An 11,103-nucleotide genomic window follows, 5' to 3' on the forward strand; every position below is an offset into this window, starting at 1 on the left:
CTCTCTCTCTCTCTCTCTCTCTCTCTGAGTGCTGAGTGTGTAACTCAGAAGTAAAGCAACTTCCTAGCAAATGCACAGTCCTGCCTTCAAACCACAGTAACACACACACACACACACACACACACACACAAATTTTTAAAAAGGAAAAAGTGCTTTCCATAGGGACAATAATCTCCTGAGGGCACCTCAGGAATTGGTGAGATCTTATCCATCATAGGCTCAGGGGTGGAAAAATGTAAACTTACTTTGAAAAGAGACTGTTAGGCACCCAAGGCAGGGCTCTGGGATTCTTTACTCATATTCACAGTTCTAGCACTGCTCAAAAATCCAAGTCCAAAGTCTCTTCTAAAACTGTACACACACTAGTTGTGAACACCTGTAAAAATGAATAATTTACTTACTTCCACGGTACAATGGCACAAGGTAAGGATTTTCATTTCAAATGGGATGAATAGAATATCAAGGTAGGACCAAAGATGGAAACCCTTCAGGTATGTTGAGACTCCAACACTATCCAGGCTTTACCTGGAAGTGTGGGTAGAACTCTTTATGACCCCACAACTTCACATGCTCTGAAAACTAGCACTATGTGGACTCTGCCAAAGTCTGCTACCAGTGGGAGCAGATGCTAGTTACTGATTTCAATTTTTCAGAGAGAAATAGGAAGCAGAATTTCACCTGAGAGGAAGTGATAGCAATTTGAGGAAGGATTTTTTGACAGATGAGCATGAATAGACAACAGCAATTGTAGTATCAGGTATTCACTGGTAAAATAGAAAAGATTTTGGCAAAACTTCAGTTTAACTCATCTCAGGGTTTGTTGTTAGGTTTTTTTTTTTTTTTGGTGCCATTATTGGGGCTTGAACTCAGGCACTGTCCCTTATCCCTTAGCTTTTCCTCTCAAGGCTGATGACCTGTCACTTGAGCCATAGCTCTATTTCTGGCTTTTTAATGATTAATTGGAGATAAGAATCTCACAGGCCTGAGGTGCGTGGCTCACGCCTGTAATCCTAGCTACTCAGGCTGAGATCTGAAGATCATGGTTCAGGGCCAGCCTAAGCAGGAAAGTCTGAGACTCTTATCTCCAGTTAACCATCAGAAAACCAAAAGTGGCATTCTGGCTCAAGTGGTAGAGCACTGACTTTGAGTGCTCATGGACAGCACCCAGGCCCAGAGTTCAAGTCCTGTGATTGACCAAAAACAAAAAAAGAATCTCACAGACTTTTCTACCTGGGCTGGCTTCAAACCGCAATCCTCAGATCTGGGCTACCTAGGTAGCTAGGATTGTAGGTGTGAGCACCGGCACCCAGCTAGAACTAATGTATTGATGATAAAACATAGAAACAACTTCATCTTATTTCAAACTGAAAAGATAAGGTTTAATAAAATGCTATGAAAAACACTTTCTGTAGATCAACCTCCAGATTGTTTTGCTTACCAGACTATGACCTTATGTCTTTATTTACTGATAGGAAGCACAGTGGAGAGAAGCCATATGTTTGTGACCGATGTGGACAGAGATTTGCCCAAGCCAGCACACTGACCTATCATGTCCGCAGACATACTGGAGAAAAACCTTATGTATGTGACACCTGTGGGAAGGCATTTGCTGTCTCTAGTTCTCTTATCACTCATTCTCGAAAACATACAGGTAAGAGTTTACCATGGAGAAGCCGATTGAAGTAAAGAAAGTTATAAATAAAAGCAGAACTGGATCTTTACAGAAGGTAGATTATTGACTTTTGAGGTTAAATATGTTTGTACTTTTTAAGGCTGTCCATGGTTTTCACATAAATATTAGATGCAAAAACGGACTTGTTTTCTAGAGTACAAGGTAGGTAAAAAAATTTCATTATATAACTTGTATACATTAAATTAGATAATTTTGCTACTGTGTACATTGCAGTTAAGACTTGATTTAGGATTTTAGGAAACCTTAGCCTCTTGAGAATTTATTTCCTTTGGGTACAATTGTAGAGTGAAATTTAAAGGTGGATGATGCATTCTGGTGAAAAATTGACTTTGTAATTTATTATGACCTTTCCTGCACAGACATTCCAAAGGCTTGCAACTTAGATGAGTCAGTGTAAATGATCAGGTTTGAAGCAAACCTGAGTCTTTTTTTTTGGTAGGGTAGACTTTTAAAATTATAATTTTCCTTAAATGTTCATTTTCTTCTTTAATAATGCAGCAGATAGCAAGATTTGAAATACAGGGTCTTGGGGTTAGGAGGGAAAATCTGGGAGAGAGTGAGGGAAGAAGTGTAACCATAATTCCTCTGTACACCACTTTTATATAATACATTTTTTTAAGATTTAAAATGTGGGTTAATGAATTATTATTATTTTTTTTGGGGGGTCCAGTCGTGGGGCCTGAACTCTGGGCCTGGGCGCTGTCCTCAGCTCTTCAGCTCAAGGCTAGCGCTCTACTACTTGAGCCATAGCACCACTTCCGGCTTTTTTCTTTTTACTTATGAGGTGCTAAGGAATTGAACCCAGGGCCTCATGCATGCAAGGCAAGCGCTCTACCACTGAGCCATCTTCCCAGCCCTTGGGTTAATGAATTTAATGTGCCCTTAGTCACATAAAAATTCATTGCCTAAGTCACCTCTACAAGAAGAGACTTTCAGGAATTTAGTTTTAGTCTATGAAAAGTTTCCGGTTATAAACAGTATACTCACTCATTTAAGATGGATCACTTGAGAATACCTCTAAAATACAGTAGAATTTTCAATTTAAGTATATTTTAAATAGCTTACTTTAGTTTATCTGTATATTATATTGGTATAGTACACCACTTGGATATCTTTTATTTTCCATCTAGGTGAAAAACCATACATATGTGGTATTTGTGGGAAAAGTTTTATTTCCTCAGGAGAGCTCAACAAACACTTTCGATCCCATACAGGTCTGTGTTTAGGGAGAACGTATTATTTTTTGTTCTCTCTTAATTTCCTTTTATATAAACCTTGGCTTTGAAACCATAATGGACTATATGGTATCTAGTCATAACTTATATGTACTAGTATTTTACTGTGTAATATCAACTTTTTATTTGATTATTTTGTTGTGTTTTTATTTTTTATTTCAAGTACAAGTTACATTTGGTCAAGAATTGTGTAGCTATTCTAAAAAACATAACCGTTTTTTAAACAATTTGGATCAAACTAGAGATATATCAAGAAATGAAAAGGAATAGTTGGGTATGATGGCTCTTACCTATAATGCCAGTTACTTGGGTGGTAGAGATCAGGATGATTGAGGTTTAAAGCCAGGTGGATCAAAAAGTTAGCAAGACGCCTTCTCAATCAACAAGTTGGATTTGGCAACTCATGCTTGTGGTCAAAGCTTCAAGGGAAGCCTCTGTAGAATGATTGCAGTTACAGGCCGGCCCCAGGTAAAAATGCAAGACCCAATCTGAAAAGTTAAAGCAGAAAAGCTGAGGACACGGCTCAAATTGTAGAGTACCTGTCTGACAAGCATGAAACCCTGAGTTCAAATCCTAGTGCTACAAAGGAAAAAGAATGGAATGGAAAGGAAAAGATAATATTAACTTACTTTTGCTTTCCTTCTTTCCTCCTTTCCTTCTTTCCTTCCTTCCTTCCTTCCTGTTCTTTTTTCCGGGGGGGGGGGTTGGTCATCAGTTGTGGGGCTTAAACTCAGGGCCTGAGTGCTTTCCTTGAGCTTTTTCACTCAAGGCTAGTGTTCTGCCACTTTGAGCCACAGCATCACTTCTGGTTTTCTGGCAGTTAATGGATAAGAGTCTCATGGACTTTCCTGCCCAGGCTGGCTTTGAACCATGATCCTCAGATCTCAGCCTCCTGAGTAGCTAGGATTATAGGTGTGAGCCACCAGTCCCTGGCCCAACATCAACTTATTAAACTTTTTCTTATTTTCATTTGGCAACTTCTGCATTCTCATGCTCCTTGGATCTTCAGCATTTTTTGTTTTGTTTTGTTTTGTTTTTCCCCAGTGCGAGGGGTCAAAACCAGAGCCTTATGTATTTTAGGCACATATTCTATTACTTAGCTATATCCCTAGCCAGAGTAGTTTTTAGTTAAAAATATATTGTAGCATGTCATTTTTAAAGGATTTCTAATTTGTAAGATACCTAAAAGTAGAAGCTAATTTTTTTTTTTAAGTCGGTCATGGGGCTTGAACTCTGGGTCTGGGAGCTGTCACTGAGCTCTTCAGCTCAAGGCAAGTGCTTTACCACTTGAGCCACAGTGCCACTTCTGGTTTTCTGGTGGTTAATTGTGGATAAGAGTCTCACAGACCTTCCTGCCTCGGCTGGTTTTGAACCTCAATCCTCAGATCTCAGTCTCCGGAGTAGCTAGGATTACAGGCATGAGCCACCAGCACCTGGCTTAAAATTATATGTTTTTTCTAGCTCTTTTAGCCAGGGTCTGAGCATATAATTGATACCCAATAAGTATATGATACAAATAAGAGAAGGTTTCTTTGGAGTTTGTAAATTTCAAAACATGAAATTGAACATTTTCCCTGAAATTGGGATGTGCTTTCTATAGAGGAACGAGCACCTATATGAACAGGACTTCTCATTTCACTATGTTTAACCAAGTAATAAAAATGTGAGTTTGAAACCAAATTTAAATAATATAATTTTTGCTTCATGTTCATAAACACTGATATTTTGCCTTGGCCAACAGCTTTTAAAATTGTTTTAAACTTTTTAATTTGTTTTTCAGGAGAAAGACCATTTATCTGCGAGTTGTGTGGAAATTCTTACACAGATATTAAAAATTTAAAGAAGCATAAAACAAAGGTCCATTCTGGTAAATGTCTATATATTTTTAAAAATGCATTACTATCATTCATGCCATTTGAACTGTAAATGTTGAAGTGTAAAATTCTAACAATTTGCATTCTGTGTCTGTGTTTTCTCTTTTCTTTTTTGGTTGTGGGGCTTGAACTTAGGAACTGAGCTCTGTCCCTGAGCTCTTTTGCTCAGGCTAACACTTTACCATTTTGAGCCATAGCACCACTTCCCATTTTCTGGTGGTTAATTAGAGATAAGTTTCATGGACTTTCCTGCCTGGGCTGGCTTTAAACCACCATCTTCAGATTTCAGCCTCCTGAGTAGCTAGGATTAACACGTTTGAGCCACCAGTACCAGTGTGTATCTGTATTTTCAAACTGGACATACACAAACAGCTTCACTTTTTTTTTTTTTTTTTTGCTAGGCTAGCACTCTACCACTTGAGCCGTGGGATCACATCCAGCTTTTTATGTTTATGAGGTAGTGAAGAGTAGAACCCAGGGCTAATAATCTATTCTTTTTTAAAAAAAAATCACATGTACAAATGTGGTGGTGCACATATGTACTCTCATTCCTCAGTTGGCAGAGGCAAGAGGATTGAACCATATACCCTAGTCCTTATAGGTTTTTTTTTTGTTGTTGTTGGTTATGAGGCTTGAACTCCAGACATGGGAGCTGCCCCTCAGCTCTTCAGCTCAAGGCTAGCACTCTACCACTTGAGCCATAACGCCATTTGGTTTTCTGAGTGGTTAATTGGAGATAAGAGTCTCATGGACTTTGCTATCCAGGCTGGCTTTGAACTACAATCCTCAGATCTCACCTCCTGAGTAGCTAGAATTACACACATGAGCCACTGATGCTTGGCTTTGAGAATTAGAATTTTACTAAAGCAAATACGTGTTTTATTTTTCTGCTTTTGTTTTTATTAACATATAATAGTATGAAAGGGAGAATTGCACATTTCTATGCATGTGTACAATGTAACAAGTATAATGAAGTCATATGAACACTTTGGAGTTACAAGAACAAATAAAGCTAGTGGAAACTGAACAGTTCATCTTCAGTTATGATAATTGCTTCCTGCAGTACAGAATTTCTCACCCTGGAGATAAGTTCCTACTTCTGAACTTGAATTCATAGGTTACTGGTGGCTATTTATAAAAATATCCAATGAACAAATAGTATTCATTTGATCTATCACTGTTCAGTACTTTGAAGGACTTAGGAAAGTATAAATATTTATACTAGTTGAAGATTTAATGTTTAATAGCAGTGGTGCCACAGAGTAGAGCATGAAATTTGACAAGAGTGCACTAGATAAAAAGTTCACTCTGGTCTGGAATAATTTATTTTTATGATGGAATTGGTGAGTGAACCCATCCTTGAGACCCAGATTACCCTAGGCATATCAGTAAAAGAAACAGCTTACACTAAGGTGTTGAGGTTGGAATGTAATTTTAGAGACCTGTGAGTAGATTAGTCTACTTCAGATGTTTTATTTTTAAAGATAATATAACAACATTTTCCCTCTTCCATTTCAGGTGCAGATAAAAATCTAGATTCCAGTGCTGAGGATCACACTTTGAGTGAACAAGATTCCATACAAAAAAGTCCTGTGTCAGAAACTATAGATGTGAAGCCTTTTGATATGACTTTACCATTAGCTCTTCCACTTGGGACAGAGGACCAGCATATGCTTCTTCCTGTCACAGATAACCAGTCTCCTACATCAGATACATTGCTGAGGTCCGCTGTGAATGGGTATTCAGAGCCACAGTTGATTTTTCTACAACAGTTATACTGACTTTGTGAGGAACGGGGAATTGCTAACACATGGTCTGGTGGTATACGTAAACAGCTCTGGATATATATATATATGTGTGTGTATGTATATATATATATATACATTCACCGAAGTAAAAACAGCTGAGGCTGCATTCTAACTGCAGTGCTGGTTTTGATTTTTGGCTTTTATGGCTAAACAGTACAGTTTTTTAAGGAATGAATTATACCATGGTAGCACTATTTTGGGTGAATAACTTCTCTTTTAAAGCTGCCTTAACTGGGTTTTTACTTTGCATTTTAGAATTGCCCTTCAATTACTGAAGTTGAATCTCAGCTTATATAGTTCTGTGGGATTTTTTTTTTTGTCTCCATCTGTGTTGCTGTCTGTAAGTCTCATAGGCCAATGCATAAACTCTGGGGACAAAATTTGACATTTCTGTAAAAATTTAGGTACTGAAAACAATAGTGCTATTTGTCTTATCAGTATATTCCTTTAGAAGTAACTTTTCTAAATGAAACCAAAAGAAATGCTTCCCTTAAAACTAGAAAACTGTATATAAATTTTTGCTCATTTAGAATTCAGTATTCTGGAGAAAAACAGTGGTCAGTCGGGTCAGTATTTTTTATTTTAGTTATTTGAGACTATATTTTTAAAATAGATACTTGGTGTTTTTATCTAGTCAAAAGACAGTTTCAAAATTTGATTCAGTTTATATTTTATTAGGTTTGTAGATTATTGGAAATGAGGAATATATACCGAGTTTTGAAAATTTTTTGATAAGCCTATCATATCTATTATGCACTTTTAAAAACAAATTCTGAGAGGAGTTTTTCTAAATAGAAAATGCATACTAGAAATCACTTGTCTCCTAAATTTAATACGTTATGTTGCATAGTCAGAAAACTTGTCCAGTATGCCTGGAGACTTGGGTTCAATCCCCAGCATGGGAAAGCAAACAAAAAATGAAATAGAGAGGTAAGAAACTAACTTAATTTTTATTATTAAACATTTTATACTTGAGTTTTCTATACACTTTGGGTTTTTAAATTTTGTAACTAAACTGCAACTTTTAGTTTCATGGGGCCCTTTTCCTTCCAAGGGAACATAGGAAACTTAATGGTATCCTGATACCACTACTCTTCCCACATACTAACTTATTTCACTGCTTCATCTTTAGCCATTAATTACCATGTTTCGTACAGTTTTCATAATGCTGATCAGACACCATGGTGACATTTCTACAATAGTTGTGGCTTATTTATTTTTGAGTTTTAAACTATATAATAAATTTAATGTGTTTATTGCTGTATTTCTTTAATTACAATTTTCTGTATTTGGGAGTCAAAGTCATAGGAGCCAGTTAGAAGAAACAAAATATTAATTTTGTAAATTAGAGAGATCTTTCACCTCAGCACATGTAACATTTTCCTGCTCACAGCTGGGTGTTCTATCACTTGAGCCATACCTCCAGCCAACACACAGCACTTTTTTTTGTTGTTGTTGGGGCTTGAAATCTGGGTCTGGGCGCTGTCCCTCAGCTCTTCAGCTCAAGGCTAGCGCTCTACCACTTGAGCCACAGCACCATTTCCAGCTTTTTCTGTTTGTGTGGTGCTGAGGAATCAAAACCAGGGCCTCATGCATACAAGGCAAACATTCTGCCACTAAGCCATGTTCCCAGCCCATACAGAGTGCTTTTGCAATAAATTGCCACCAGTACAGTTGACTTAAAGAGAGTTTGAAATACCACCTTTGCATAGTACAGACAACAGAATTGCACAGTTAAGAAAGGTATACATGTGTAGTTAGTTAAGATACTGGGTTAACGTTTTTTAAATGTTCAGACTAATTTACTCTGGCTTAAAATTCCAAAGGAACTTAACTGGAATGTAAAGATAACTAATAGACTAAACTTAAAAAAAAAAGTCTTATCAAAATGAGCCAGGCACCAGTAGCTTACTCCTGTAATCCTAGCCACTCATGCTGAGATCTGAAGATCTCGGTTTGAAGCTGGTCAGAGCAGAAAAGTCCTCCTGAGGACTCATCTCCAGCACTGTGGCTCAAATGGTAGAAAGCTATCTTGGAGCACAAAGAAGCTTAGGGATAGCGCCCAAGCTATCCAAGCCAATTTCAAGGCTTACAACCACTACCACCACCAACAAAAATATGTATCAGAATGGAAACTTAAATAATCCAAGCATCTTCAGTCAAAAAACCTTTTTTAAATACTGCTACATAGGAGTGCTGGCACATGTCTATGATGCTGGCACATGGGAGGCTAACGCAGGAAGATGAGCACGTAAAGCCGACTTGGCATCGTAGATGCCTCAAAGTAAGAAAGCAACTATAGTGATGTATTGTGTGAAGCCAAGAGGTCCCAAATTTCCTATATTTATCCGTAAATTATTTTCAAAACATTATTTTTAGTATTGTTCGGTAGAACTGGAATAGCTAACATAGTTTTGTTTTTTTTTTTTTTTCTTTTTAAATCACTTCTGGGCCGGAAAGGTAACTCAGTGGTAGAGTGCTTTCCTCGAATCCATGAGGCCCTGGGTTCGATTCCTCAGCACCATATAAGCAGAAAAAGCTGGAAGTGGCGCTGTGGCTCAAGTGGTAGAGCAACAGCCTAGAGCTGAGAGCTGAGGGACAGCGCCCAGGCCCAGAGTGCAGGCCCCACGACCAACCCCCCCCCCCAAAAAAAAAATCACCTCTGCTTAGCTAAAAAATTAAAATTTACATAGCTTCAGTTATCTTTGTTATCATCTGCCCTTCCAGAATTACATGAAAAGAAAGCCTAGAGACTAGAGTGTCTTATTTTTCCCTTAATGCTGTAACTAATCATAACGTTCAGATGTTTTAGTTGTACTTGATAATCATTCTAGTCCCATAATGGAGCATTTTAGTGAAGTGAAACATTTTTACAATGAAGTGTTCTGGAAAATATTTTTCATTATTTAAGTATAATAGAATAGCTGAATAGCTTCCTGAGGAATTTCTAAATGAACTTTCTCTTGTATTTGGATTAGATTACTCTTGCTGTATTGTTAGGGTATAGACATTATTTATTCTAGAGCTGAGGATCAAACTCAGGGCCTTGGCTTGCCAGGCAAATACTCTTGTACTGAGCTAAATCCTTAACCCCAGGGTGCAGACTTTAGAAAGAAGTCATGGGTTACATATAGTAGAGTTTTGCTATAGATAGTATTTGCTTAATGTTTATTTCACAGGATGGTTTTGTAAATATATTTTTTTGTTATAAAGGTGATGTACAGGGGCTGGGAAGGTGGCTCAGTGGAAGAGCACTTGCTTTGCATGCATGAGGCCCTGGGTTCGACTCAGCACCACATAAGCAAAAAAATCTGGAAGTGGCGTTGTGAGCACTAGCTTTTAGCTGAAGAGCTGAGGGATAGTGCCCAGGCCCAGAGTTCAGGCCTCATGACTGACAAAATAAATAAATAAAAAGTTATGTACAAAAGTAGTTACAGTAATGTAAATCACCCCTTTCACACCATAGGGTGAAAGTGGCACTGTGGCTGAAGTGGTAGTGCACTCACCTTGAGCTGAAGAGCTCAGGGACACCGTCCAAGCCCAGAGTTCAAGCCCTACAACCAACACCACCCCCCCCCCAAAAAAAATCACAGGGTTTTATAGACAAAAGAGATTTGTGTGTGCCTGTCTTTGCCCTATCCCTGAGCATTTTTGCTCAAGGCTAGCCCTCTACCACTTGAGTCACAGCTCCACTTTTGGTGGGGTTTTTGTTAGTTAATTGGAGAGAAGAGTCTTTTGGACTTGGCTGAACCATGTACATGCTGGAGAAGCTTTGTTGGCGATTTCAATGTAAACCATAGATTGAAGAATTCTTGGTTGTGGGGCTTGAATTCAGGGCCTCCGTGCTGTCCCTGAGCTTTTGTGCTCAAGGCTAGCACTCTACCACTTTAAGCTACAGTGCCATTTCTGTTTTTTTTTTTAATTTTTTTTTTGGGGGGGTCTGGTTGTGGGGACTGAACTCTGGGCTGAGCACTGTTCCTCAGCTCTTCAGCTCAAGGCTGGCACTCTACCACTTGAGCCACAGCACCACTTCTGAATTTTTTTTTGCTTATGTGGTGCTGAGGAATCGAACCCAGGGCCTCAGGCATGCAAGGCAAGCACTCTACCACTGAGCCACCTTCCCAGCCCACCACTTCTGTTTTTTGAGTAGTTAATTGTCTCACAGGGATTTTTCTGCCCCAAATGCTTTCAAACTTCAGTCCTCAGATCTCAGCCTGCTGATTAGCTAGGATTACAGGCTGAGCCACTAGTGCCCAACTGTAGAAAACAACTGAGGGGCAGGAATTACATAGCCATTATCTCCTGAGTAGCTAGGATTAGGTGTTAGCCCCAGCAACTGGCTTAAGCAGGGGGAGTGTCCTTAAAGGATGATTGTTCTAAAAACACTGGAAGAAAGTTTTAAAGTTATGTATTTACAGTATTTTTATGTACAGAAAAAATTGAGCCTTTTTCTTTCTGGCAGTACTATGGGTTGAATCAGCCTAAACTTTTGG

At 38.5% G+C, this 11,103-nt stretch overlaps 1 protein-coding gene across 3 annotated transcripts in view; it reads left to right on the forward strand.

Annotated features, from left to right (window-relative positions):
• The window catches only part of Mynn (myoneurin), a 15,995-nt gene extending 9,311 nt beyond the window's left edge, over window positions 1-6,684 (forward strand). For 2 of the 3 annotated variants that reach the window (XM_013016256.1, XM_013016254.1), the window contains 3 exons: window positions 1,473-1,651; window positions 4,709-4,795; window positions 6,321-6,684. In XM_013016256.1, the coding sequence (XP_012871710.1) occupies window positions 1,473-1,651; window positions 4,709-4,795; window positions 6,321-6,583 (529 nt within the window). In that variant the 3' untranslated portion in view covers window positions 6,584-6,684. Of the gene's footprint in view, window positions 1-1,472; window positions 1,652-2,823; window positions 2,908-4,708; window positions 4,796-6,320 lie in introns of all 3 variants that reach the window. The other variant, XM_013016255.1, reaches the window with a different exon arrangement.
• Window positions 6,685-11,103: the final 4,419 nt, after the last annotated feature.

The sequence above is a fragment of the Dipodomys ordii genome, unplaced genomic scaffold, assembly GCF_000151885.1.
Source record: "Dipodomys ordii isolate 6190 unplaced genomic scaffold, Dord_2.0 Scaffold30, whole genome shotgun sequence".
Lineage (NCBI taxonomy): Eukaryota > Metazoa > Chordata > Mammalia > Rodentia > Heteromyidae > Dipodomys > Dipodomys ordii.